At 60.4% G+C, this 26,686-nt stretch overlaps 2 protein-coding genes across 6 annotated transcripts; one reads left to right on the forward strand and one right to left on the reverse strand.

Annotated features, from left to right (window-relative positions):
- The first annotated feature begins 230 nt into the window (after window positions 1-230).
- On the forward strand, window positions 231-15,800 carry RHOBTB2 (Rho related BTB domain containing 2). 4 transcript variants are annotated; one of them, XM_055696186.1, is made up of 11 exons: window positions 231-326; window positions 3,665-3,742; window positions 10,916-11,117; window positions 11,319-11,422; window positions 11,531-11,716; window positions 11,815-12,839; window positions 13,835-13,953; window positions 14,031-14,181; window positions 14,266-14,354; window positions 14,570-14,675; window positions 14,751-15,800. In XM_055696186.1, the coding sequence occupies exons 2-11, from the start codon at window positions 3,684-3,686 to the stop codon at window positions 14,984-14,986; spliced, it is 2,277 nt and encodes a 758-aa protein (XP_055552161.1). In that variant the 5' UTR covers window positions 231-326; window positions 3,665-3,683; the 3' UTR covers window positions 14,987-15,800. The 4 variants fall into 4 exon arrangements, with proteins under 4 accessions (XP_055552161.1, XP_055552162.1, XP_055552160.1 ...); XM_055696187.1 differs by lacking the exons at window positions 231-326; window positions 3,665-3,742 and adding an exon at window positions 5,967-6,249; XM_055696185.1 differs by lacking the exons at window positions 231-326; window positions 3,665-3,742 and adding an exon at window positions 7,593-7,881.
- A 1,424-nt stretch (window positions 15,801-17,224) lies between these two features.
- LOC102053169 (tumor necrosis factor receptor superfamily member 10A) lies at window positions 17,225-25,958 on the reverse strand. Of its 2 annotated transcripts, none has more exons than XM_055696191.1 (10): window positions 25,627-25,958; window positions 21,695-21,839; window positions 21,283-21,411; window positions 20,698-20,812; window positions 20,521-20,612; window positions 20,330-20,407; window positions 20,141-20,181; window positions 19,534-19,674; window positions 19,005-19,086; window positions 17,225-18,859 (listed from the first exon to the last, which is right to left on the reverse strand). In XM_055696191.1, the coding sequence occupies exons 1-10, from the start codon at window positions 25,729-25,731 to the stop codon at window positions 18,579-18,581; spliced, it is 1,209 nt and encodes a 402-aa protein (XP_055552166.1). In that variant the 5' UTR covers window positions 25,732-25,958; the 3' UTR covers window positions 17,225-18,578. The 2 variants fall into 2 exon arrangements, with proteins under 2 accessions (XP_055552166.1, XP_055552165.1); XM_055696190.1 differs by having other exon boundaries at window positions 21,695-21,842; window positions 25,627-25,957.
- Between the last annotated feature and the right edge of the window lie 728 nt (window positions 25,959-26,686).

A 26,686-nucleotide genomic window follows, 5' to 3' on the forward strand; every position in this document is an offset into this window, starting at 1 on the left:
GGAATGAGTCTGAAAGGCTTTGGAGTTGTGGGATTGTCGGGAGCAAGGAGATGTGGGCTCGACGCGTGCCGTGCCGCTGGCACACCCACAGCGAGTGGAAAATTCCTGTCCGTTGAGTACGGATTGTGGTTCAACAGGTTTTAGTCCCAGCCCCTTTATTTGTGTCAGTGCAAAAACTCATCCCTAGGGCATTTGTTTGGATCACATGGGCGAGCATATAAAAATGGGTCCTACCTGTCCCAGGCCAGTTAGCACTTCAGGAAAGCCAAGAGATTTGCTGGACCAGAGGGGAGAGCGGCGGGACGGTGCAGAGCCCGCGTACACAGGTAACTGTGCCAGCTGCCCCGAGCAAAATTATCCCCTATTTTTTCCCCAGGCCTTTGCCAAGGTTGGCCCTGCTAGCAGCAATGGGATATGGCAAGGCTGAAGGCTTTTTCCCCATGCTGGTGAGCTGCGGGGGGCTGGAAAGGGCTGTGAGGGTTGAGGGTTTGGAAATGGGTTGGTGGGCTGCACTGGAGGATGCTCGTGCCACAGGGGTGGCTTTAAATGCGGCTGCAGGCGGTTTCCAGCCCTGTGGGCTGATGCAGGCCCTCCGGAGGTGGTCTCAGCTCCCCGTTCCCTCGTCGCCCCTTCACTCCCCTCTGAGCTGTTGAGAATTGGGCTGTCAGACCCCGACGGGGCTCTGGTGGTGGCAAGCGGGGTTTAGCAAGTGGCCAGTGGCTGGTGTGGGCAAAGAGGAGGGCGCTGGGCAAAGCCACGTGCGAGAGGGCACCAGGTTATGGGGGCGAAGAACCTTCCAGCATGGGATGGATGCCACCCTGCTGTCCCACGAGAACAGAGCTGACAAAACCGGTGGCTCTCCACGGCTGCTGTCTGCTGCTTCAATAAGGGGTGTTGATGTCACCTGGCAAGTAGCTGGGATGTCCATGCAGCCACCACACGCTGCCATGTCTCCTTGCCCACCTGCCCACCCTGCTCGCCCTGCGGACCACCTGGTGGAGCGACAGGCAGCACTGTGCCCCTTCCTTGGGCCAGGAGCCGTTAGGGTGAGGGGTGGGCTGGGGGGCTTGGGTGCTGCTTGGCAAGCAAAGACACGAGGCACGGCCGGGCTCTGCGGTGGGGGAAGGAGCTGATGCTCCCGTTCAGCCACCCACGAGCCTCAGCCCCAGGGGGTCCTGGTCTGCCATCAGTGCTGGCTGCTGGTGGTCTGACACCCCCCGTCCCCTCTTTTCCTGCCTTTCAAACAGCCATCGCTGCCGAGAGACCCAGGCAGCTCCTCTGCTCCCTCCCTCACCCTGCCAGGGGCTCTGGGACCCCAGAAGTTTTCTCCCTGCCCAGTGTTCCTTCTCCCCCTTCCCCTGCTCTCCATCCCTACTGGAGACAGTTGCTTAGAAACAGTCTCCTTGCTCTTTGAGTTTTTTATTTTTTTAATAATTTTTTAACATGGAGCTATGCAGGCCCCCACCAAACCCCCCCAGCCCCTGCCCCATTCCCTGCGCTGGGTGCTGGCTGCAGCAAGACCCAGGGCCAAGAGCCAGGAAGATCGCACTTTCCCCCTTCTTGCTGAGCATCGGTCCCCAAGCTGCAGCAAGCCAGGCAGACACCCACCCCGCACCCATAGCAGCTCCCTGGGTGCAATGTGAGAATTAATTCCTTGGGGGGGGGGGGGGGTTGCTTGGGGGGTTATTTTTCTCTTCTGATGAAAAGCCCAGGCTCGTTGGCAATGTTATCAGCCTATTTTTCATGCTGCTCTCCACAGCAAGAGAGCCAGGAGAAAAGGGAAACAGAGAAGCCACAGGATGCACAGTTATAAGAGGAACTTTCCCCAAATAGAAGCTTTTCACAGTTTTTTCACGAGGCGTCAGCAGCTCTTAATACTGTATGAAACTGTGAATACTGCATGAAGCAGCCGGCCGGCGGGGAGCCTGTAAATGTTTCAGGCTGCAGCTGCAGCCCTGCCGGGAGCGTGGGGCCGGCCATGCATGCCCAGAACCTGGCTGGGGTGGTGGGAGAAAGCAGCTGGAGGAGCAGCCTTAGCTGCAATTTCCTATCGGCAGCGTTTTCTGCACCAACCAGGGTGGTAAATCCAATGCATCCCAGCTGGAGGGTGCAGAAATCCTGCATGCACGGACTAAGACCTTGAATTTTGCCCTGACCTGGTTTCTAGCTGCAAAAGATCTGTCTGGAGAGCCCCAGATGTTCATTAACTCCACGCTGGGGTAAAGGGAGGGAGGCTTTGCTTGTATAATACGTTGCATTTTACAGGAGCACATGGCTCCTTCTGGGTTTAAATATTTATAAACTGAGTGATGAATGCCTGAAATTCTGCAGCCGTATCGATGGCAGGATGAGTTATCACCCGTGGCATATCAGGTGGCTGTGTTTCAGGGCTGGGAGGTGGGCTCCAGGCGTGTAGCTGGGTCATAGTATGTGTATAGAGTGAATTTCCAGAGCACCCCGATCTCCCGGCTCGGAGACAGACCCTGTTGCTCTGGCAGGACAGGGGATGAAAGATGGAGAAATGCTCTTTCTCCTTGTTTTAGAACTTCCCCTCTAGTATCAGCTCTTTCCTGGACTCTCCTTCCCAGTCTGCTCCCCACCAGTGCGGTGGCACATCCCATCGTGCCGTCTCCAGCGGCACAAGGTCCCTTTGTCCCCTGTTCCCCCGTCGCGGTCGGGTTGGGTTTTGCCATTTTTGCAAAGTGCTGGTTGGAGACTTCTCCTTGCCTGCTGGGTCCAAATGGATACTGAGCCCTAAAAACCATTTATCTGAGGTGCCACGTCCCTCCCTGGCTGCCCGGCGAGGGAAGGCTCAGCTCTCCCGATCCCGCTGATGGGGCCGGGGAGCCCACCTGGATACCTGGGACAGCTGTCCTCAGCAAGGAGACCCCTTGTAACATCACCCAGGAAGAAAAGCTGCAGGTTTTGGGGGTTTTCAGAGCGGCAAAATGGATGGATGGCCCTAACTGCTTTTCCTGGGTGGATCCAGGGAAGGACCCAGCACCATGGTGGGTCTCTGAAACCCACTCCCACTGCCCAGCAGGAGCTCAGGTTGGACTTTGCTCCAGCCTGACGTGTGCGTGCACCATTGATCCAGTGATGGGAGAAGGAGGGGAGAGCCCTGCTGCCCTGCCTTGCTCCAGAGCTCGTAGGAGGGGAGTGCTGGCCAAAGCAAACACACCGGTGGGCTGCTGGCCACCTCAGGAACCAGGCACTGCCCAGGGTGCACATGCCCCCAGGAAAGGCTTTTAGCCCAAGGGTAAGGTGCGTGGAGCAGGGGCTATGTACTGGGGGACCCCTTGACCCCGCTGGCCAGCCCTTGGGGCCGAGGGGGGGCTGTCCCTGTGAAACTTAGTGCAGGGGACGGGGCTGTGCATCTCCCCCTCGGCTGCTTCGTCCAGTGAAGGTGGTAGCGTGGGGTGAGCAGACCTGGCAGTGAGGTGTAGGACGGCGGGCAGAGCTGCTCAGTAGACTAGGGACAGCCATCTCCCTGTGCCAGGACACTCCTGGGCCAGCCCAGGTGGCCGTGCAGGACCTGCCATCCCAAAGGCTTTCTGTCCCCAGGGTAGCGGGGTGACATCGTGCAGGAGCCCGGGGGGGGCTTCTAAGACATGAGTCCCTGTTTGGGGTGTTTTCACAGAGCCCTTCTGCCCTCTCCTTACAGCGTCTGCCAAGAGAAAGAGATGGAAACCCAGGGGAAAGGCAGCCCCGCCGGGAAGATGACCGCTATGGCTCACAGCCTGTAAGTACCCTCTGGCCGTGGCACCGGCTCCTCCAGCCTCCCAGCTCTGCCACTTTTCCTCCAGCCACTTTCTCCAGGGACTTTGCTCTTTGCTCCCCTTCGACACGCGCCACGGCGACGCCTCCGGTTCCCCCACGCATCAGGTGGAAAACTCGCAGCAGGGCTTAGGGCAGAGCAAGGCAAAGGCAGGTGCCCCATGGCGGGGGCTGTGGGAACGCGCGTTGGGGCTACCGGAGGGTGTCGGGGTGTCTCCCCACTGCAAATCCACTTTTGGAAGGGTGCTGCCGGCGAGGGATGCATCGCCTTGGTGTGTCGCAGCGCCTGAGCCTTCTGCAAGGTGGATAACGCTGAGCTCAGCTTTATTTGCTGGCTGCTCCAAGGAGCAAAAGGCAAAGGGGTTTGCATCCCTACATCCATCCCCCCCCCCGCAAATCGGGGCAAATCCCTGGGCAGGGAAAGGATGGAAATGCTCCTGGCATTAAATCTCGGAGAGTCAAAAAACTTTATCGAGGAGGGCACGGCTGGAGCAATGTCCATTCATGTCTCCGATACCCGGAGAGTTTCTTCATTTCTTGCTGGGGAGGGGGAGATGGAGGGAGGAGGATGCTGTGGGGTGGTAGTGGCTGCTTGGTGCCAGCGGTGCGAGCTCCCCGGTGTGACCCCCAGCGTTAAGCCGTCGGGTTTGGAGCTCTTTGCCCGGGAGCGAGGGTGATTACGGAGCCGGGCAGATGGGAGCCCTCTGGGACAGGTTCAAGAGGCTTAAATCAGAGAGAGCTGTGGGAGGGGGCAGCAGCCGGCCTATTAACCACAGCCCTGCCGGGGCAGCGGTGCTGAGGGAGGGGAGCTGTCGCCTTGCAGCCATGCCGTGCCGTGTCATGCCATGCCATGCCATGCTGTGCCATGCCATGCCGTGCCATGCCGTGCCATGTCATGCTGTGCCGTGCTGTGCCGTGCCGTGCCAGTCCGTGCCGTGCTATGCCATGCCGTGCCATGCCGTGCCGTGCCGTGCCATGCCGTGCCGTGTCATGCTGTGCCATGCCGTGCCATGCCATGCCATGCCGTGCCATGCCGTGCCGTGCTATGCCGTGCCATGCCATGCCGTGCCATGCCATGCCGTGCCGTGCTGTGCCATGCCGTGCCGTGCCGTGCCATGCCATGCCGTGCCGTGCTATGCCGTGCCATGCCGTGCCGTGTCATGCTGTGCCATGCCGTGCCATGCCATGCCATGCCGTGCCATGCCGTGCCGTGCTATGCCGTGCCATGCCATGCCGTGCTGTGCCATGCCATGCCGTGCCATGTCATGCTGTGCCATGCCATGCCATGCCGTGCTGTGCCATGCCGTGCCGTGCTGTGCCATGCCATGCCGTGCCGTGCCATGCCGTGCCGTGCTGTGCCGTGCCGTGCCGTGCCATGCCGTGCTGTGCCATGCCATGCCGTGCCATGCCATGCCGTGCCATGCCGCGCCATGTCATGCTGTGCCATGCTGTGCCATGCTGTGCCATGTCATGCTGTGCCATGCTGTGCCATGCCATGCCATGCCATGCCGTGCCATGCCATGCCATGCTGTGCCATGCCGTGCCGTGCTGTGCCATGCCATTCCATGCCATGCTGTGCCATGCCATTCCATGCCATGCCATGCCGTGCCATGCCATGCCGTGCCATGCCACACTATGCTGTGCCATGCCGTGCCATGCTGTGCCATGCCATGCCGTGCCGTGCTGTGCCATGCCGTGCCATGCCATGCCGTGCTGTGCCATGCCGTGCCGTGCTGTGCCATGCCATTCCATGCCATGCCATGCCGTGCCATGCCATGCCGTGCCATGCCACACCATGCTGTGCCATGCCGTGCCATGCTGTGCCATGCCATTCCATGCCATGCCATGCCGTGCCATGCCATGCCGCAGTGTGGGCTGGCTGGGGAGCTGTGGGATGCAGCGAGAGCCGCTGAGACTTGTGTTTCTCCTCCCACAGGAGAGGGGCTGCGGGTCACGGCCACATACTCCGCAGATGCTCCCCAGCCCCTTTCCCTGCCCGGTGCCCTTCCCGGTGCCTCCCGCCACCGGCTCTCTCCCGCCGGGAAAGGCGGTGGGTGTTTGGGCTGCCAGTGACAATTGCGCTTTTGTTTTGCCTGGCAGGGAGGGGGGCAGGCGGGAATTTGGATGCCCAAAGAGCTGCCAGGAACTTTTTCTGCCACAATTAAGCACCTGCTAGAAGAGAGCAAATAAGCCAAATCATGCGGCTGGCAAACAAGCTTTACGTGTTCCTTCCCCGTGATCTACTCCGAGGAGAAGAAAGCTCAGAGCTGCAGCTCGGCTGCTCGCAGCTCCCGTTGCAGGGGGATAAATAACTTCGCCGTGAAGCCGATAGCTTCGCCACCGCCGTGGGCACGGAGGCAGCAGCGGGAGCTGCTTATGCCCGGCTCAAAAGCCAAAAGGCTCCCCCCTCCCCAAATAAGCGCCTCCATCTCCTTCTGCTATGGAGAGAGAGATCCCCGTCCTGCGAGTTAGGTGAGGCGGGGGGCAACGGCAGGGGGCTGGGGGCCGCGCTGGGCGGCGATGCGAAGGCGCGAGGTTGGCGCCGTTTGACGCGGCGTTGCATCAGTGGCGGCCATGGGCCTGAGCCCAGGCGAGATGAGCGGGAGGGGGGGGGGCCGAGCTCAGCGTGGCTCGGTGGAGGCGATGCGGCGGGGGGGGGGGGGGCAAGCGGCCGAAAGCCTTGGGGAAGGATGGCGAAGCATCACATGATGCGGATATACGGATATACGGGGTCAGAGCAGCAGGGCCAGCGTGCCGGATGCCTTCCCGGCAGCCCCGCTGCAAAGATGACTCTGAGTTTTTTATGCCCTGGGGTGGCAGAGCTTGGGGGGGCTGGGGGGGGGGGGGGGGGGCTGTGGTGTGAGGAGGGGGCTGCGAGAAGCGTGGCAGGGTTCAAAGGCAGTGCTGTAGTGAGTGGCCTAGGTTTGGAGAGCACGGATGGATGGGTCAGCTCTGCGCCCCCCCCCCTCACCCCCGGAGAAGCAGCTTTGCAAGGGGCTGGGGGTGTTCTTGGGGGGGTGCTGCGCCTTGTGTGCGGCCGCAGGAGGGGTCTCATCCGGCACAGCCCCATCCTCAGCCGGGCTGTTGGCCTGGCAGCACCACCAGCACCGCACAGGGCCTGGCTGGGACCCTGGGGGCTGGCGGCCCTATGCAGCCCCCATGCAGGGGAGGGGAAAAGTGCTCAGAGGAGGGGGGGCAGAGGGTGCACCCCTTCCCGGTGTGGGGGGAGCAGGGAGGGTGGGCTGCAGTGGGGAGATGGAGGGGAGATGCATGGGGAAGATGAGGGCTGGATGCAGCACATGATGGAGGGCAGGGGGGGGGGTTAGGGGCAGAACAGAGATCCAGCCAGGGCAGGACTGGGGGCGCAGGATGGGGGTCCCCTCATGGCAGCAGGACTGGGGGGGCGGGATGGGGGGTCCTCCATGCAGGGCAGGACTGGGAGCAGGACTGGGGGGGCAGGATGGGGGTCCCCTCATGGCAGCAGGACTGGGGGGGGCGGGATGGGGGTCCTCCATGCAGGGCAGGACTGGGAGCAGGACTGGGGGGGCAGGATGGGGGGTCCCCCGTGGGGTCAGGACTGAGAGAGCAGGATGGGGGTCCCCCATGAGGGGCGGGGGGGGTGGAGCAGGATGGGGACCCCAGCAAGGGAGGGATGGGGGCAGCGTGGGGGGTCCCATGCGCGGCAGGATGGGGTCCCCCACCAGGCGCCCCGGCCCCGCTGCCCGCCCGCAGCCCCCCCGCGTGTGTTCCCCCCCTCCCCCCCCCCCGTCGCTCTCAGCCAATGGGCGGCGGCGGGGGGGGCGGGGGCGGGGCTTCGGCGGGGCCGCTTGTTTTTTGTGAATGGAAGGCGGGGCGGCCCCGACTGCAGCGCGCCGCTCCGCGCAGGGCTCCGCGCAGGGCTCCGCGCAGCGCAGCGCAGCGGGCCGCGGATGCGGAGAGCGGAGCGGCCGAGGTGCCGGCATGGGCCCCCGCGCCCCAGGCCCTGAGCCGCGCAGCGCGGCGCCGAGCCGCGCAGTGCCGAGCCGCGCAACCTGCGCCGTGGCCATGTCCGGAGGGGCGAGCCCGGCCCCGGCCCCTGGGAGCCGCCGCTTCGTCTGTGTTGGTGTAAGTACCGGGGGGGGGGACACCCCCCCCTCCGCCTCCCAGCTCCGCTCCGCCTCCGCGCATCCTGCCCCGCGGCCCAGCGACCAGCAGGGGCCCGGCCCCTCCGCGATGCACCCGCTGCCGCCTTGCGCTGGCCCGCACCCCCGGCCTGGGTGCTCCCGGCACCCCCGGCCCCCCTTGCAATGCCCCGCACCCGGCCCCGGTGCAGACCGCACCCCCGGCCCCGCCTTGCAATGCTCCGCACCCGGCCTAGGTCCTTCCCAGCCCCCTTGCCATGTCCTGCACCCCCGGCCTGCGTGCTCCGAGCACCCTCGCCCCCCTTGCAATGCTGCACACCGGCTCTGGGTGCTCCCCGGCCCCCCTCGCGATGCCCCGCACCCGGTGCTGGTGCTCCCCGGCCTCCATTGCAATGCCCCCGCACCCCGCTGCGGGGACCCCCGCCCCCCCCCCCCCCCCTTGCAGTGCCCCGGGGCCGCGGTGCAGCCCCTCTCCCGCCGCAGCCCCCACCCCGCAGCTGCCGCCAGGATCACGACAGATGCCACCTTATCTGGGGGCATTGCCGCCCTTTTGGGGCGCTTCCCGCCCCCCCCCCCCCCCCCCCCCCCCCCGCTTTGGGGGTTCTCCTCCCCTCTCGAGGTGCGGGATGGAGGATTTTTAGCCTGGGAGTTGCTAAGCGACGGCTCCCGGGGTGATGGTGCGGTTGCCTTGGCAACCAGAGGCTGGGCAGCCTGGAAGGAGCAATTTTGGGGTGCGGGGGGGCACGTGTGATTTGAGTGGGGGGGCTGCGACGTGCTGGGGGGGCTGCTGGCCAGAGCAGCCCTGCTTCCCAGGAAAGGGCTTTTCCTGGGGGGAACTCCGATGTCTTGGGTTATTTCTTGCTCTCTGGTGGGTTTCAGAGTGCTCCTGGGAGGGAGGCAGTGATGGGGAAGGTGGGGAGGGGGGCTGTGGGGGTGGTGGCATGGTCCTGCTGAAATTGGCCCTGCAAAGAGGCTCTCGGCCCCCTCCTGGGGTGATGTCTTGTGCGTGGGGGGGCTACGAGCCACCCTTGCGGGGCTGCCAGAGCTCCCCAGCACGCTTCTGCTGTATTCGGCGCCTGCATTCTGTGCTTGCTGCTATCCCCCTCTTCCTCTCCTCACCGCAGGCACTGATCCCATTAGGATTTAGCCCTTAATTCCCTGGAGGCACTGGACTTCCTAAGCAGGCTCCCAGCTCCCCCGCGGCCGGCTGGGTGCAGGCCCAGCATCCCGCCCGGGGCAAGCATCCAAACTGCCGACCGCAGTTGTCATCTCCGTGTGCCTTCCCCCCACCACCTGAATGAGCTCGGCCAACGTGGGAGCGCGGCTGGCCCAAAAAATAACCGCAGCGAAGCTCCCTGAGCACTGAGAACCCCCCCACCCAGAGATCTCCTGGTCCTACAGAGCAAAGCGGATCCCCGGGAGGAGCAGGGGACCAGGGATGGCGGTGGAGGGGCATGTCCAAGGTGGAAACAAATTTCCAGGGTCTAGTGGGGAAGGAGGCAACCTGCCCCGACTCCTTTTCGCTGTGCAGAGCCCAAGGAGGTTGCTATTCCTGGTTTTCAATGCCCCCAGCAGACAGCACTCCCCGTATCCCAAAGGATGGAGGGGACGTGGCATCTGGTGACAGCTACTCAGGCGAAGTTTTGCCTTGGGACCCGCCGATGGCTAAGCACTGGCACCTAAAAGTGCCCTGGATTTGTGCCACCTGCCTTTGCCTCTGCTTGCCCGCAAGGCTCACGGCTCAATCCTGCACGGTGCTGAGCCCTCTCACGTGCCGTCTTCTCCAGGCTGGAGGAGCCAGGTGTGCTCAGAGAGCTTGCGCACGGGAGGGAGGTGCTAACATTGGAAAGTCCTTGCCAGGCTGCTAGTTTAGGGAAGTGTGTCCGTGGTCCCCGCGTGCAGGGATGGCGTGCAGGGCTCGGTTGCCATCGTTACCGGGTATTTTAGCTCACTGAGCCTTTGCGCTGGTGGTTTATTATAGCAGCTCGGGTGCCAGGAGGGGGTGACAAGGGAGAAAAAAGCTGCAGCTTTGGGAAGTTCAGAGCAATTGGGATGTGGTGGGTTTGTGGGGGTTTTTTTTTTGTCCTTTTCCCCTTCCTTCAATCTTCTCCTCGCTCTTCTCCCTGGAAAGCACATAAATCCCTGCGTTAACGCTGTGATGAGTTAATTCTGGCTGATTTAGAGTCTGGGGCTTTGAAGGGGCAGAGGGTGGTACACCCGGGCATGCCCGCTCGCAGGATGCACGCGCTTCGTATCGGCTTCGCAGCACCCACAGCACCCACCTTCCTCTTGGGAACACTGGGGTCACGCCTGGCCCTGGGAGACTGGTGATGCTGGGAGCCCTCCAAACCCGAGGGCTGATGAGCCTCCTGGAAATGCAACCAGCTTCTCCTTCGCTTCTCTAATATCCCCTCTGGGAACAGGGTGGGAAAAGGGGGGCAGGTCAGTGGTCGAGGGACAGAGCTGGCGCTCCCCGGAGCCAGGCAGCCAGAGAGGCTGGCAGTGCCCGGGTGTGCACTGGGTCAGGCGGATCTGGAAGCTTCGCTTGCGAACGCTGGAAAGGGAGAAAGGGGAAAGGAGGAGGGGAGGGGAAAAAAAAAAAAAAAAAAAAAAAAAAAGCCAAGCCTCATCTCACATGAACAAGCATGAGCCAGAGCCTGAGAGCCGGGGAGGGAGGAGGGTCGAATCAAACGCAGGGCATGTGTCTGACGCGCGGCAGAGCAATGCACGCTGCCACGGGAATATTAAATTTTAAAGGGGACTGGCGGGGAACGGGAGCCAGCGCGGGGTGGGCAGCTGCCTTCACTCGCTGCCTTCGCTGGGGCTCCCGGCTGCCGCTGGCTGCAGAGCTTCCCCCGTGCTGCGAGGGGCTGCCAGCTCCGAGCGTGAGTATCGGCATCATCTTGTCGCTTCATCCCCCTTGGCGTCCCGTCCCACCTGGAGACAGCCCCCCGGCTTGTCCTGGCTCTCTTTCTCTCTTTGCTGACCCCCACCCCCCACCCCGCTTCCCCCTGCAGGTCCCAATTAATGGATTCTGACATGGATTATGAGAGGCCAAACGTAGAAACTATCAAGTGCGTCGTGGTCGGGGACAACGCGGTGGGCAAGACCCGACTCATCTGTGCCCGCGCCTGCAACGCCACGCTGACCCAGTACCAGCTCCTCGCCACGCACGTGCCCACGGTGTGGGCCATTGACCAGTACCGTGTCTGCCAGGAGGTGAGGGCTGGGGGGGTGCAGAGAGGGATGCTGGGGGGGCTGGGCTCATGGATGCCCCCTGCGAACCCCAGGGAGATGGAGCTGCGCCCTCCCCGCAGCGGGATTGTGAATTGCCCCTCCGTACCCTGCGTGGGGTGGGGGCAGCCCTGCGTTTGCAGGTCCCAAGGACTCGTGAGCTGGATGGCGTTTCTCTTCCCGCAGGTGCTGGAGCGCTCCCGGGATGTGGTAGATGACGTTAGTGTGTCCTTGCGGCTTTGGGACACCTTTGGTGACCACCACAAAGACAGGCGCTTTGCCTATGGCAGGTAGGGGAGGGGCAGAGCCTCAGGCTACCCGGGGCAGGGAGGGAGGGCAGTGCCAAAGCACGGCGGGGTTGGCTCCATCGCTGGACCTTGACCCTCCTTTCCTCGCAGGTCCGACGTTGTGGTTTTGTGCTTCTCCATCGCCAACCCCAACTCCCTGCACCATGTGAAGACCATGTGGTACCCAGAGATCAAGCACTTCTGTCCCCGCGCGCCTGTCATCCTGGTGGGCTGCCAGCTCGACCTGCGCTATGCCGACCTGGAGGCCGTCAATCGGGCACGGCGACCCTTGGCCAGGTGGGACTCTTGTGCCCTAGAGGTGTCCGTGCCTGCCCAACGCTTTCTCCTTATCGTGCATCTGAAGAGGTCTCTTCATTATCTCCCCTCTTTTTCAGGCCAATCAAACCCAACGAGATCCTTCCCCCGGAGAAGGGGAGGGAGGTAGCCAAGGAGCTGGGCATCCCCTACTACGAGACGAGTGTGGTGGCCCAGTTTGGCATCAAGGACGTCTTTGACAATGCCATCCGTGCCGCCCTCATCTCCCGCCGTCACCTACAGTTCTGGAAGTCCCACCTCCGCAACGTACAGCGGCCTCTTCTCCAAGCCCCCTTCCTTCCCCCCAAGCCCCCTCCACCCATCATCATCGTCCCAGACCCCCCTTCCAACAACGAGGAGCGTCCAGCCCACCTCTTGGAGGACCCCCTGTGCGCGGACGTCATCCTGGTGCTGCAAGAGAAGATCAAAATCTACGCACACAAGATCTACCTCTCCACCTCCTCCTCCAAATTTTACGACCTGTTCCTCATGGACCTGAGCGAGGAGGACCAGCAGAGCACCGCGGGGCACGGCTTTGGGGTGGCCGTCACCGCGGCCGCCGAGCGGATGCTGCACCAAGAGGAGAGGCACCACGGGCGGGATTTCCTCCTGCGAGCTGCTAGTTTCGATATCTGCGAGAGCACCGAGGAGGCTGGGTCTGGCCAGCGAAAACCGTGCCTTAGAGCCTCCACCAGTGATGGGATCCTGCGGGGCAACCGCTACGAGAACGGGGAGCACGGGCTGCGGCGGGGAAGGAACCTCTCCTCTTGGAGCCGGGCTTTCACCAGCATCCAGGAGGAGATGGCAGAAGACCCGCTGACCTACAAGTCCAAGCTCATGGTGGTGGTGAAGATGGATGCTTCCATCCAGCCAGGTCCTTTCCGGGCCGTGCTGAAGTACCTGTACACAGGGGAGCTGGATGAGAACGAGCGGGACCTCATGCACATTGCTCACATCGCTGAGCTGCTGGAGGTGTTCGACCTCCGGATGATGGTGGCCAACATCCTCAACAACGAGGCGTTCATGAACCAGGAGATCACCAAAGCCTTCCACGTCCGGAGGACCAACCGGGTGAAGGAATGCCTGGCCAAGGGGACTTTTTCGGGTACGACTCCGGGCCGAGGGGGAGGACCATCTGCAGCACCCCCTCTCCTTTCTGGGGGGCTCGGATGGATGGATGGATGGGGGCTCCGATGGATGGATGCGGGGCTCGCAGCTCCTGGCTTTGCCCCAGGCATGTGCAGGGCGGCTGTGCTGTGGATCAGCAGGCACTCGCTCGCTTTCCTTGGGCTTTTTGGTCACACTTTGTGAGTTTCTGGGATTTTTATAGCTGCCTTTTTTTTTTTTTTTTTTTTCTTCCCCCTAGAAAGTGTGAGTGTAATGGCCCTTCCCCTGGGTTCCCTGCTCCCCAGCTCGCCTGACAGCTCTGTTTATTTACGGGAGAGCAGCAAAGGCGACTTCCTTCCCTCCCAGGCCCAGATTTCCCCTGGGTCATCTGATTTACGAGGAGCAATGTGCCCTTGGTAGGACTTCCCCAGCTTTCCACCCAGCACCACGTGCCACCAGCTTGTGCTGCAGCGCTGCGGGGTGACATCCCGGGGGGGTGTGTGTGCACGTCCCAGACTCCCTCCAGCTGGATTTGGTTCATGAGGACGGACCTTGATGTGGTCAAGCTGTCACTGCCGGGGGACAGATGTGTGCTGGCCCATGGCACGCCACCAGGAGAAGCTGTGGTCCAGGGTGGAGAGCAGAGCGGGGCAGCAGGAGACCCCCAGCATCCTTCTCAGCTCTCCCAATGACTCAAACTTGGGCGAGATGTTTGGTTCCTGAGTTTTCCCCTTTGCTTTCAAGTGTGTCGTGATGTGCCTCAGGGAAAATCCCCCGGAAGAAGCGGAGCCCCACCAGGGCTCTTCCCTGAGCTCCTCTGAGCTGGTGGGGGATGCAGGAAAAAAAAAAAAAAAAGAAGGAATCTTTAGGAAAAAATATAGGATGTGCTAGGCTCTGTCCCCTTTTCGCTGCTGTCCCCAGTGCCAGGCACTTTGTGGCTGAGCCCTGGGTGCTTGGGGATGGTCCCAGTAGCATCCCTCTGCTTGTCCCCAGATGTCACCTTCGTGCTGGATGATGGTGCTATCAGTGCCCACAAGCCCTTGCTCATCTCCAGCTGCGACTGGATGGCCGCAATGTTCGGCGGCCCCTTCGTGGAGAGCTCCACCAACGAGGTAAGGAGGGTTTGTCCCGGGAGGGTGGGACAGCTGGGGACACGGGCGCAGGGTGACAGCCAGTGTGTGTCTTGCAGGTGGCACTTCCTTACACCAGCAAGAGCTGCATGCGGGCGGTGCTGGAGTACCTCTACACCGGGCAGTTCAGCTCCAGCCCCGACCTCGACGACATGAAGCTCATCATCCTCGCCAACCGCCTCTGCCTGCCGCACTTGGTGGCCCTCACCGGTGAGTCGAGGTGGCTGCAGCAGGACAGTGTCCCTCGCTGTCACCCTGTCCCAGCTGCCCGGTAACCCCCTGTGTCCCCCACAGAGCAGTACACCGTCACCGGCCTGATGGAGGCGGCCCAGATGATGGTGGACATCGATGGGGATGTGCTCGTGTTCCTGGAGCTGGCTCAGGTGGGACAGCACGCCGTGCCGGCGGGGCTGGCGGTGCGCGAGGTGCTGGGTGGTGCCACGCAGGGGGGTCTGGCAGCTCGGGGGGGTGATGCTGTCCTGGCAGAGAGGACAACCAGGTCTGCTCTTGGATGTCCGTGGAGGCGTGGGGTGAATCCCTCTGGCTTCCCCAGTGGTCCGTGCCGTGGAGGCTCTGACGTGGGCTCCATCTCTTCCAGTTCCACTGCGCCTACCAGCTCGCCGACTGGTGCCTCCATCACATCTGCACCAACTACAACAACGTCTGCCGCAAGTTCCCCCGGGACATGAAGGCCATGTCGGGAGGTGAGCCGGGGCCGGGGCGGGATGACGGGTGTCCTGGCGGTCCTGGCACTGCCCTCACCCCTGGTGTCCCTGCAGAGAACCAGGAGTACTTCGAGAAGCACCGCTGGCCGCCGGTGTGGTACCTGAAGGAGGAGGATCACTACCAGCGGGCGAAGAAGGAGCGGGAGAAGGAAGACTACCTCCACCTCAAACGGCAGCCCAAGAGGCGGTGGCTCTTCTGGAACGCCTCCACCTCCCCTTCCTCCTCTCCTTCATCGTCGGCAGCCACAGCCTCCTCTTCCTCCTCCTCCTCCTCCTCGGCTGTGGTTTGAAAGCCCGTCCTTGCCCTGGCTCCAGCATCCCTGGGAGGAGACGGGGAGGAGGAGGAGGAGGAGGAAGAGTGGGGTGACCTGCCCCAGCGCCAAGTGTGGAGCGGACGCCACCGGCCAAAGCCCCAGAGGAGACGGGGGTAGCGGGGGCTTGTCCCTGCGGAGGGGCTCGGGGCCGGGCGCCAGCCCCCGGCGCTCCTGGAGCCCTGCTCTCCCCGCGCCGCAGCTGCCAGCACGCTGCAGGACTGGCAGAGACCGAGCAGCAGGAGAAACTCATGTTTACAGGAGCACGAGGGCTGTGTTGTGGTTTTATTTTGGTTTCGTTTTGGTTTTTTGGTTTTGTTTTCGTTTGGACATCAGCAGCATGAGGAAGAAGAAGAAACCCATCCAGCTTCCACTTGAATTTGTAAGCAGAAGCTGCGGGATGTGGTTGGTTTGTCTGATGGCACGTTGTCACCCTGGGCAGCCGGAGCCGCTGTGGGGGTCCTGCCACCCCCTTCGACTTGCAGCAGGGTTAGGCATGGTGCAGGGGACCCCGGTCCCCAGATGCCTCCAGGCACTGCAGCATCCTTCCTTCTACTCACAAGTGGGGTCTGTCCTAATTTGGGGAGCAGGAGGGGGCAGGAGCCCTCTCCTCCCTGCCTCTTAATTTCTCTTTTATTTAAGAAGAAAACTTAAAGCAAAAAAAACTCCAACACCCAATCATCCCAAACCCACCCGCCCACCCCAACTTGCCACACCAGAAACCAACCCCAGGCTCTTGGCTTGGGATTTTAGCCTGGAAGGCTCCATTGTAATAAATGGTATTTTAAAAGCCCGGCGTGGTCCCTGTGTGTTTGGGAGGAAGTGGCTGGACATGGGGCATCCTTGTGCCCTGCTTGGGGTGACGCCAGCACCCCCCCCCCGCCTCCAGCGCTCCTGGGGCGTACAGGGACAGTGAAGCGTTGCAGGATCCAGCCATCAAAACACCTTGTACGAGGCGGGGTGGCTTTACCGTCAGACTAACTTTGCATGTCCCACCTGTGTCCTTGTAGGTGCACAAACCCAGCGGGTCCCAGCAGGAGGAGGCAGCATGGCCCCAGGGCTTTGCAGGACTGCCAGGCAGGGCAGGAGAGCAGGAGGGACCCAAACCTCTGCTCACCCTCCCCAGCCGGGAAGGGGGACGCTCCTTTGAGCCCACCCCTGGCAGAGGCTGCCGCTGGAGCGAGCACGCAGAGGTGCTCCCAGCAGGGATGCTCCCGCTGGCATCCCCTCCCGCTCCGCATTGCTCCTCTTCCCGGCTGGCCTCAGTACAGCACCTTGGAGTCACTCCTCTCGCATGCTCATCCTCAGCCACAGATGCAGGAGCGAGGTTGCAGCTCCAGCGAGCTTACACTCGGTGTTTTCACACTTTGCAGCACCAGCGAGCAGGTAGGACGACAAGTTTCTTTCTCTTTCAAATCCGGGCGCTCGCCGTTGCTTCTGAGTCCTGTTTGCCTTTCCCAGGCCAGGACCCGAGCCCCTGTGTCCCGGCACTAAATCCTGCATGTGCCTGGCTCTGCAGGAGCTCCCTGCCCAGGTTTGCATGCTTGGGAGGCACGCTGAGCCTGCCCGGGACGGGAGCTCGGCACAAAGCCTCCTGGCAGGTCACCGAGAGCTCCTGCTTTTAGCACTTGCGCCAGACCTGCATTATCGATAAAACCCAACTGCAGTGCGAAGGCTGGCGGGCAGCTCAGGGGGGATTTCTGGGGCGAGCAGAGCCCTTTTGCTCACTAAGCACTGCATGGATTTGCAACACAGCTATTGCAACACACAGAGCCCTGGCTGGGTGTAGCCGGAGCAGGGAGCACCGCAGCCCCCCGGCAGCGACAGCTCCGTCACAGGGGGGGGTCCAGCGGCATCATTTGGCCCCAGGGTTCCAGCCCCTGCACGCTCGAGAAACTGAGATTTCAGCCTCCGACTTTTGCAGGCAACTGAAGAGCACGGGACTCATGGCGCAGGAGCAAAGGCAGAGCCCAGGTTTGCTGCTGGGGACTTTCCCTGGCAGAAGCATCGCTGGTGGGGACCGTTCCCAGCAGGATGCCGGAGTGGCAGAGCGCTGATGCCACGGGCTGGGTCCTCAGTGCCATGCGAGGCAGCTGCTGAGCATCTGGTCCAGCTCTTTTGGTGCCCACTGAAACCTAGAACAGCCCACCGCCAGCGTTACGGCAGAGCAAGGGGGGGGGGGGGGCACGGAAAAACCAAAAGATGAGAAATCAGGAGGATTTTTTTAAAGTTTATTCTTCCTTCATACAGAGACATGTAAAAACTGGAAATAGTAAACTGGCTGGGCCAGAGCTCTGTATAAAAACACACAATCATGCATAGTAAAAAACTACTATTTTTATACTAGCTTTTAAGTTAATATATGTACGTTTCCAATTACTAAATAAATATATAAATACAAATGTTCTGCTTGTGTTTTGTAGAGAGGATTTTTCTTTTTAAGTGTTGGTGAGGAGCATGGGAGAAGCAGTAGGAGGATGGGTGCTGCAGCCCTGGCTGCAGAGAGGGGCTGGTGATGCCCCTCGCGCTCTCCCACCATGGTGGGGAAGGTCCTGGTGTGCTGGGCTGTACTGGGGTTGCGGCACATGGAGCTAGTTCAAGTAACGCAGTTCTGCCAGCCAAGTTGTCCCTGAGCTGTGTGAGAGCCAGAGCAAGGCGCAAAGTGTTTGAGGAGCAACGCATCCAGCTGGAGGACGGATGGTGAGTACCGACAGTCACACACGGACCTCAATGCGTTCGCCTTTCCATGCTGGCTGGAGACAGACAGGGACAGCAAAGCCACCCCACGGCCGAGGGAACGTGAGCTAGCCAACTTGTGCAGGGTCACACGGAGAAGGAAGTTTCTGGCACACTCATAGTTTGCTGCCCACGTTCCCCATCCGGCTCTGAGGAGGAGCTCGCTTGCTCCCTGCGCTGACTATTTTCTTAGGCAACCTCAGCGATCACGGAGCAGGTAAATCATTCCCACCCTCCCCTCAAAGTCCAGTTTCAAACTGGCTCCTAACAACAAGCAGAACCACTATTAGCTAAAATGCAAGTCAGTGGGCAGCTTTGAGAAACTAACCTAAGAATCCAGTTGATACTTGCCCACCAAGCGTACAGCGTTAAGCTTGCTGGCCAGCTTAGAGATGTTTTACAAGTAGAAGCCATTGCATGCCAGGAGCCCCCCCCTCCCTCAAAGAAAGGGATGATCCAGTTAAAAAACACAGGGATGCCTACAACCACTTGAAAACCTACAGACACCCTTCTCTGCACAGATCCTGAAGATGTCTGTATAGTACCAGCCTTCCAAGTGAGACGATCCCAGAGGCAGCTTGCAATTGACCCAGTGAAATCAAGGCACCAGCTTGGATTTCAGAAGGAAGCACCAACAAGTCCGTAGCTTCAGCAGAGAGGACCGTGAGGTTTGTACTTCACAAGAGGATCAGCTCCTCTGGGCTCAGCTGAACTGTACAATGGCTTCAAAAGGAGAAAAGGCACAGGAGAGCTATAAAAAGATAAAACTCAAGTGTTTTTAGAGGTATGCATGGACTCAGTTTGAAGTAGGGAAATGCAGGGCCTGCCCTGCTCCTCAGCTCACTTCATATTGGTAAGATCCCTGCTGGACCAGCTTGGAAGAGATGTCCTCTGCAACCCCTCCGAGACTGATCCTGTGCAGGGCCTCCAGCAGCGTGTTCACGGAGGCGTTCACCCCTTGTCTGTTCTGCCAGGTTCTGAGCATCTGGAAGAACTCCTCCTTGTTCATCTCCATGAGGGTAATGGTGTTCTCTGGCAGATCAAGGGCTCGGCAAAATTTCTTCCACTGTTTGGGGGGCACGTCTTCGGCAAAGACTTCAAGAGCGCCTTGCAAAACTAGAGGTGGGGCGAGGGTAAGAGCAAAGCTCAGAGAACAGGGTAGAGCACGAATAGCCGAGACAGAAAGGGGTTTGCCCAGAAAGCTCATCCCACAGGCTGCCTCCCTGCCCCCCCAAGACGTCCCTTGGGCCCCAACACTTACGATTAACAGGGTCTTCTCCTTGCACTGGAACCAGATTTCTCCTGGATTTCACAATGGGACATGAGGTCCTCGGCACCATCACCTGGAAGGACAATGTCCTATAGCACCCACCAAGCCTTGGCACAAACGCTACCCCCAAGCACCTTTAATGGAGGGGGCTGGAGACCTTCTCCCTCTCGCCAGGAGCTGTTGGGGCAAGAGACCACCACACCCGCCCGGGACACCCATCATTTCCTAGCTTCGGGGTGACGGCAGGCCACGAGCAGGGGAGAGCTGCCTCATAAGTCCCAGCCAGGGAGAGGAGAGCTGGGTGTCTGCTCAGCATTAAATCTGCAGAGGACTCTGGCAGCCGACTGCGAGCAGATTTTGCAGTCCTGTACCCAGAACAAGGACAAAAGACCCCTCGCTGTCTCCGTGCAGAAACGTGGCCCAGCCTTAGAAGCTCCCCGAGCCGATCAGCTCAGTGAAGGCAGAGGAAAGCATCAGACCTCGGCCGAGCATGAGGGAGCAGAGGGGCACACTCATGTACCTCTGGCCTCACAGCACTGGGAGCTGCCGAAACCGACACCGTGGAGAGCAGCTGATCCTGGAAGACCTGTTCGTTGTGGTGGTTGTCGTGTGTCCCTGGGCCCCTGCGCCGGTAACTTGTTAGCTGTCGCATCAGGTAATCCTGCGGCAGGAGAGAAGCACAAACCAGCTGGGTTGGGTGGTCCTGGGAGGGCAGAGCTCACACTGCAGGGATGCCATCTATGGCAGCGGCATCCACCCTGCCATGGTTTCAAGGGCACAGCTCGCTTGCTCGTGTTGAGCTTGAAGGGGGCTCGGTACAGCAAAGGCCTCCCTTTAGCCCGGGGTCCCCACTGGGGACCCTGGAGGTGCCAGCACCTCTGCCAGGGAAGGGTTAACAGCACTGCAGAGGAGGCTGCAAGCACCCCACGTACAGCAGGGCACTACCAGAGACCCTCCTCTGCTTGGCCCAGCTCTACCACGTCCCTCCAGGGAAGAGACTCATCTCCCTGCTCCTCCAGCCTTCCTAGGAGCTGCAGGCAAAGTGGGGAGCAGAGAGCATGGGGGATCTCCCCCCAGCCCCACAAATGGGGCTGCCCCCCCGCCCCCCCCCCATCCCAGCAACTCACCACTATGTTGCAGGACTTCCTGCTCAGCTGTCTCCCGTGCCCTGGAAGATGCAAACAGTGCTGTGATCCCTCTTTCCCTAGGCAGGTCCCTCCTCCTACCCAGCCCACACCCACCCAGAGCCCCCAGCCAGGGCACAGAGCCCCCAGCCAAGGCGAGCGCCCCAGGGGTCCCTCGCCCCCAGTGCTCACCTTGGGGACAGCAGCAGCAGCACATACAGAGGACCAGCGTGACCACAGTTATCACCACGAATATCACGATCAAGTTGACTGAAGCGGATAAAACAGGGCATGTGGGGGGAGCTGCTCCTGGTGTCCTCAGCAGCAGCTCACAGCCTCCACCCCTCAGCCCATCTCTCCTCCTCCAGCAGGCCCCCACTTACCAGAGGAGCTGGACAAGGTGTCGGTGGGAGGACCGCACTGGCGGTCACTGTGCGGTGTGCAGGGAGCCTGCTCCACTTCGTCCTTGGGACACCTGGGAAAGGGGGAGACAAGGCAGGCTCAGCTGCTGTGGCTCCCCGCACGGATCGCAGCAGCACCCACCATGTCACCCAGCTCACCGGGACCGGCACTTCTGGCACAGCTCACAGGGTTGGAACGGGGAGCAGAAGGTGCCGCTCTTGCAGGCGCACTGCGTGTTCCTGACTGCGTGGCAGGGACTCAGCTCCACCTGATCTGCGGGCGAGAGGAGAAACAGCTCCACCCCAACCCCTCCGCACCATGCTCCTCCGCCCGCTCCCTTCGTTAACGCCGCTAACGACCTGAGCTGACCCACGAGCCATGTCACTCTCTGCTGTTGAGTTTCAGCCTTACCCTTTCTGCCCCACACCTCACCGTACCCAAGAGAAAAGCAATGCTCGCATCAAAGCTCCACCAGCAGCCTGCAACGCTGCCGTGAGCCCAGTCCTCCTGGTCCTTGCTGGAGGCCTCGTGTCCGAGCTTTGCGAAAGGGATGCTGCATTGAACAGAGACGTGGGTCTGGCACAAGCTGCTACACCAATTCCAGACCCAGCCTGCTCCCCACAGCCTGAGCTGTTCTTTGGGGACGCTGCAGGTGACCGTGCTCTTAAGCAGAGAGGTCTCTGGTCAGCTGAACCCAGCCTGTGCTGTCAGCCAGCATCACCCTCTTACAGAGCAGCTCATACCTTCCCTGCACCTCTGGCAGCCAAGGCAACTGAGAAAGTCGTTTGGGTATTCGGTGTATTCCCCTTCCTTACACGGCAAACACTTGCTGGAGCCATTTTGCTCTTTACAGTGCTGTGCAACGTAGGTGCCTGCAAGAAAGGATGGAGAAAGAAAGGGCGTATCTGTGAAAATACAGCACGGGACGGAGATGTCTTTGCAGGGAGGGAGTTGATTCCACTGCCACTGAAGTTAAGAGGCAAATTAGGAACAAACAAAAGGAAAATATTCCCATAAGGAGTCCTTAGATCTCACAACAGTGGGGCAGGGGAAAGCTGGAGCACCTGCTGCCTCCTCGCAAGGAGCAAGGACATGCCAGCTTTGCAGGCAGAAACACGGCGAGGCTGGTGTGATCGATGTTGAAGACCATCTTACCTGTGGGGCACTTCCTACAATAGTGCTTAAAATAGAGATCGCTGTCCTGGACTTGGTAAAACTCTCCCCCTCCCCTGCTTGGGTCCAAGGGTTCAAACGTCTCCCTTTTATCCAGTGCTGCTGCAGCAGGTCCCAAAGCAGCCCCCTGCTGAAAAAATACAGAAACCCCTGTGTTAAAAACCACCCCAAGTCCATGAGGAAAGGGGAGAAAGAGAAAGGCAAGAGCTGCTCTGCCCAGTGCACTCAGGCGAAGCAGGAGAGGAGCTCTGGGACAACCTGGAGTCACTGGACCCAACAGCCAAACCTCCCCTGAACGCAGGTGAGGGGCACTTCCCTCGTACCAAGGTGGTTATTTCCTTGGCAAAGCATAAGGAGGAGGTTTGCAGAGGGATTTCCCTGTGCCAGGTTACCAGCAAGGCAAAGGTTCGCTAATGCTTCGTTAGGATAACATCAGGACCCCTTTCCTTCCCCAGTTTCCGAGCACGTGAACCAACAGCTCCGAAGAAAATGGAAGGGTAGGAAAGAGGAACAGGGAGGGCATTTGTGGGGAGGAAACCAGCCCCTTTGGTATATGGCTCCTGCGCCCACAAGCAACATCTGAGCTGCTCCGGGCTCCCAGGGGACAGCACAGCCTCCGGCGCTTCTGCATTATCCTGGTTATCTTGCTGCGGATCAGGAAGCCAACTGCCGTTTGCCAGCTCCTGCACACTTTGTGCTGGCTCAGCAATTTCTGTACCGACTGAGTCACTCCAGCTGCAGGGGGGCCACACTTGACAGTAATGGCCACTTGCCCCATCAGTGTTTTGGGGGCTTTTGGGTACCCCAGTATCCCCAGAGGGGACAACGCCCTTGGCCTATCAACCAGCACAGGGCACAGCTTGCTCCATGGATATAAACCTTCCCGTACATCCAGCCTCTGCCCCTCTACTCTGGGCTGTCGGGAGCGACAATGCCCGGCCATGCTGCATGCTGCAAGGCAGCGAGTCTGGCAGAGGCACTTTCCGAGCACAAAACCTGCCCCTTAAGGCAAATATTTCTCCTGTGAGTCAGAACCTGCCTTGAAAGGCTGAAACAATAGAGACCAGAGATGTCCTGGGCCAGCCTGGTCATCTACAGCACCGATGCCCCCCCTCTTCCCAGACACTTCCCACACTTGTACAAGGAAGGGTGTGAGCGCCGGAATTGGCCGCGGCAGGTCCGATGGTCATGGGGCTGCAGAGGGTGACGCAAACCCACAAACAACACGGCTGAGATGGGCCAGGCCACAGCGAGAGCAATCCCCACCACAGCCACGGCGCAGACCCCCGAGCCCCAGCCAGCCCGGGAACGGGGCCAGCGCCGGGGATCAAACCCACATCCCTCCAACGGCTTCTGGCTCCGCATCTCCCGCTGCTGCTTTCTCCAGCCGGGAGGGTTTCCAAGTTCGTAAAGTACTTTTCTATCCAGCTTAGAAGTCTTTCTTTTACCTCCCAGCTACAAGTAGCTCTCAGGGCTTTACCCACTCTGGTCTTGAATGTCTTCAGGGACTGAGACTTGGGCAACGTGTCCCACTGCCTCACTTGTCCCCATGCAGGGAAAAAAAAAAGTCTTTCTTCACCATTCAAAGCCTACCAGGCTGTGAAAGGTGATTACAGCAACACCACAGTGTTACCTGCTGTCTGCAAAGGCGCCTTAGGTGCAGGATTTCATTGCTTTTCATGAAAGGGTGACTCAGCAGAGCTTGCACAAGTGCGTGATGAGGTTAACAGCCCACACCACCTTCCACAGCAAGAGCAGTTCAAGTCTATCAGCCCACCACAGAGCCCTCGGCAGGCGAGGGCTGCCATCCCTGACTAACCTATCAGTCTTGCAAAACACAGGGAGAAACCAGGCTGGGAGCTGTGGGCGACGGTATTCAAGAGTAGTTTTCACCCACAGTAAACATCCCAAGAAAGCAACATTGCCTCAAGGCAGAGGAATTACCAGGCAGAGGAATCCCCAATACTCTCATCAGCTAAACGCCTCTTCCTTCTGGATGATCGGGTCTGGAGAAAAAGCTCTGGGAAGCATCAGGCTTCGAACTTTCCCTTCTTCCATCCCCCATTTGTTTTGCTCCTGAAGCAACCCCGAGGAAGCAGTTGGACCCTACGGCAGAGGACAGACCCCTCGCTGAGCCCCTGACCATCAGTGGACACCTACGCAGCACTAATACGCAGCCCTCGATTGCAGCAAGAGACACCCTCAGCCAACAGCGCTGAAGGACCAGGGATAAAAAGAGATTCCGGGCAGACACCTGACATGCCTCCGCTCCGAGGGCACAGGTCTGACAAACACAGGGGGTTTTTCCACCCCAGCTTCCCACACACAGAACCTGAGCTCCCGCAAACACGGAGATTCAGCAGCATTCCTCCTTGGAAGCCTATGGCCCAGGTCCAGGCATGATGCAACAGGCATTGGTGAGCAGAGGAAGGAACCGCAGCCACAATATCGTATGATTATCACGTGGGGCACCACCAGCCCTGATCAGCTCCCCCTCCCCTTTTATTTTATTAAAAAGAGGGGGGAAAAAATAAAAGACAGAGGCTCTTAAGAGTGTGCCCTTAGGTGATGGGTTTAGTAAGGCTTGAGTTTATCAGGCAACTCTAAATAAACTCTGCTAAACAATAGCTGGACGAGAAGCTGACTCTCTTTTAAAACCTGTTAGGGGCAGTGCTGATTTCAGCAAGAGTAATTCCAACGCGGGTACAGCACCCACGTGTTCCGGGGCTGCCGCTCCGCTGGACTCCCGCTCGGCAGCAGCGGAGGGATTACAGGCCAGCCCTGGGATAAAACTCAGGGCAGGATCCTCCTGACTTCAGGCGAAACTTTAGGTATTTCCAAGAATATACCAACACCCAATCCACGGGGAAATATGATACGCATAGGTGGAATTTTTTGTCCTAAAAGCCAGTGGCGCTAAGGGTTTGAACATCATTTGGGCAAGCTGGAAAGGCAGCATTCCTGCACCAGGCAGCCCAGAGCTGCCCGCATCCGACCCTGATGCTTTCAAACATCCCGCACATGGCGTAGCCACAAGATCCTGGCACCGAACGGCAAACCAGGCTTGGAAGTGAAGGGAGCGGGAATCCCCTCCAGCACAGGCAGTGCCACAGGGGGATCCCCCAGCCCCACGTCACCTCTGAGCCCCACTGAGCCCCACGTCACCTCTGAGCCCCACGGCTCTCACAGCCACAGGGCCTTACCCGCTGCCCCACACCCAGGCAGGCTGAGATCACCCTTCCCGTCCACCTCCACGCTGCTGCTTCCAACCTGCCCCAAAGCCGCAGCCCCACAGACGCGCCCCCCCTCCCCATGCCCTGCAAACCTGCCCAGGTGAGCCCCCCCTATAGCCTCAGCTCTCCCTATAGCCCCTGTGCATTGTGAGGCACCCTATAACCTCAGCGCCCCCCCCCCCTCTCCTGCACCAGGTAAGCCCCCATAGCCCCTGCTCTCCCCATAGCCTCCAGGTCAGGTGAGCCCCCCATAATCCCTGCTCCCCCCATGGCCCCTGGAGCAGGTGAGTCCCACTATAGCCCCAGCTTCCCCCACATGGCCTCTAACCCATAGAAGGCCCTACCCCCAACCCGTCCCCTATAACCCCTGGTAAAGGGGACGCCCCCCCAGTCCCCTGCTCTCCCCCCCGTGCGCCTCCAGCCCCCTGCTCCCTACACCCAGGGGCACTCCCCATTCACACAGCCCCCCTCCCTTGGCTGAACCCGCACCCCCAGCCCAGGCCAGCCCCCAAACACCCTGGCTGCCCCCTCCCCACCTTACCCCCCCCCACACACCTGCAGGACCCTTCCCCAGCCCGGCGCACCGTGCCCCTGGACGGCGCGCAAGCCCGGGCATGCCGCGGCAGCACGGGGCAGCGCCGCCGGGGGTCCCCGGCCCCCCTCCCACCCCCCGGCACTCACCTGGGCTCTCCACGATCGGGCCGCGACCCCACGCACCGTGGCCAGCAGCAGCAGCAGCAGCGGGAGGCAGAGCTGTCGGGCCGCGGGGTCCAGCGCCCAGCGCATCTTGAGCGGCGGGGAGCGGAGCGCGGCACCGGGCACGGCACCGGGCACGGTTCGGGGGTGACCGCGGCACCGGGCACGGCTCGGGGGTGACCGCGGCACCGGGCACGGCTGGCTACAGGCTCGGGCACCGCTTTGCCACGGTGGGACGAGCCGCTCCGGGCGCGGTGAATTGGACAATGTGCGCAGCGGGAGGCGCGGGCGCTCGTAATGCAGCCGGCAGGGGCGGAGGAGGAAGAGGAGGAGGAGGAGGAGGGCGAGGAGGGCTGGCCTGGCTCAGGGCACTTCTCTGCCACACCTCCTCGTGCTCCTGCCATCACCCAGAAACCACACCTGAAGGGTTCAGCGTGGGGTTGGTCACAGCCTGCTTTGCCGGGGAAGATGCGATCACCTTTCACAGCACTTTTATTTTTTAGCGCATCTTCTATTCCTTTCCTTTCTTTTTTTTTTTTTCTTTCTTTTTTTTTTTACTTTTCCCATGCCCAAATGGGTTTCAAAGCTCGATGGGAGCCACCAGGGATGTTTCTTCCAGGGTGTTCTTCTCCAGCTTGCATTTTTTGCCCATCATGCGGCAACCGCCTCAAGCAAGCAAAGCCACAGGTTTTTGTTTTCCATGGAAAAGGGGGTTACACAAACATGCCCTGGTGGGATTCCCGGGGGGGGCGCAGCGGAACGGGGCACAGAGGCACAGCACGGCTTGCCGAAACGCTCGCCTGCCTCACAAAACAGTCACCTTTTTGCCTCTGAGTTGGAAAGCGGGGAAATTCCACCTCGGCTTGGTTTGTTTTATGGGAAGGGGGAACTTGAGCGGAAAGGGGGGAAAAATTAAAAAGTTAAACCTTTGAACTTTCTGCCGTTACACAACCAGCTCTTCTGCAGTCAGGTTGTCTGGATGGTGTGTAAAAACAGTACTCCGGCAAAACTGTGCCCGTGTTGGCATCACGGAGATGTGGGATGG

Source organism: Falco cherrug, chromosome 18 (genome assembly GCF_023634085.1).
Source record: "Falco cherrug isolate bFalChe1 chromosome 18, bFalChe1.pri, whole genome shotgun sequence".
NCBI lineage: Eukaryota > Metazoa > Chordata > Aves > Falconiformes > Falconidae > Falco > Falco cherrug.

Coding starts and splice junctions, on each gene's coding strand:
- RHOBTB2 (XM_055696186.1), top strand. CDS start 3,684: ATGGAAACCCAGGGGAAAGGCAGCCCCGCCGGGAAGATGACCGCTATG. Junction 11,717..11,814: donor GCACGGCGACCCTTGGCCAG/GTGGGACTCTTG, acceptor CCTCTTTTTCAG/GCCAATCAAACCCAACGAGA. Junction 12,840..13,834: donor GGCCAAGGGGACTTTTTCGG/GTACGACTCCGG, acceptor GCTTGTCCCCAG/ATGTCACCTTCGTGCTGGAT.
- LOC102053169 (XM_055696190.1), bottom strand. CDS start 25,731: ATGCGCTGGGCGCTGGACCCCGCGGCCCGACAGCTCTGCCTCCCGCTG. Junction 20,408..20,520: donor CACCTTGTCCAGCTCCTCTG/GTAAGTGGGGGC, acceptor TATCCGCTTCAG/TCAACTTGATCGTGATATTC. Junction 19,087..19,533: donor CCAGTGCTGTGAGGCCAGAG/GTACATGAGTGT, acceptor TTGTCCTTCCAG/GTGATGGTGCCGAGGACCTC.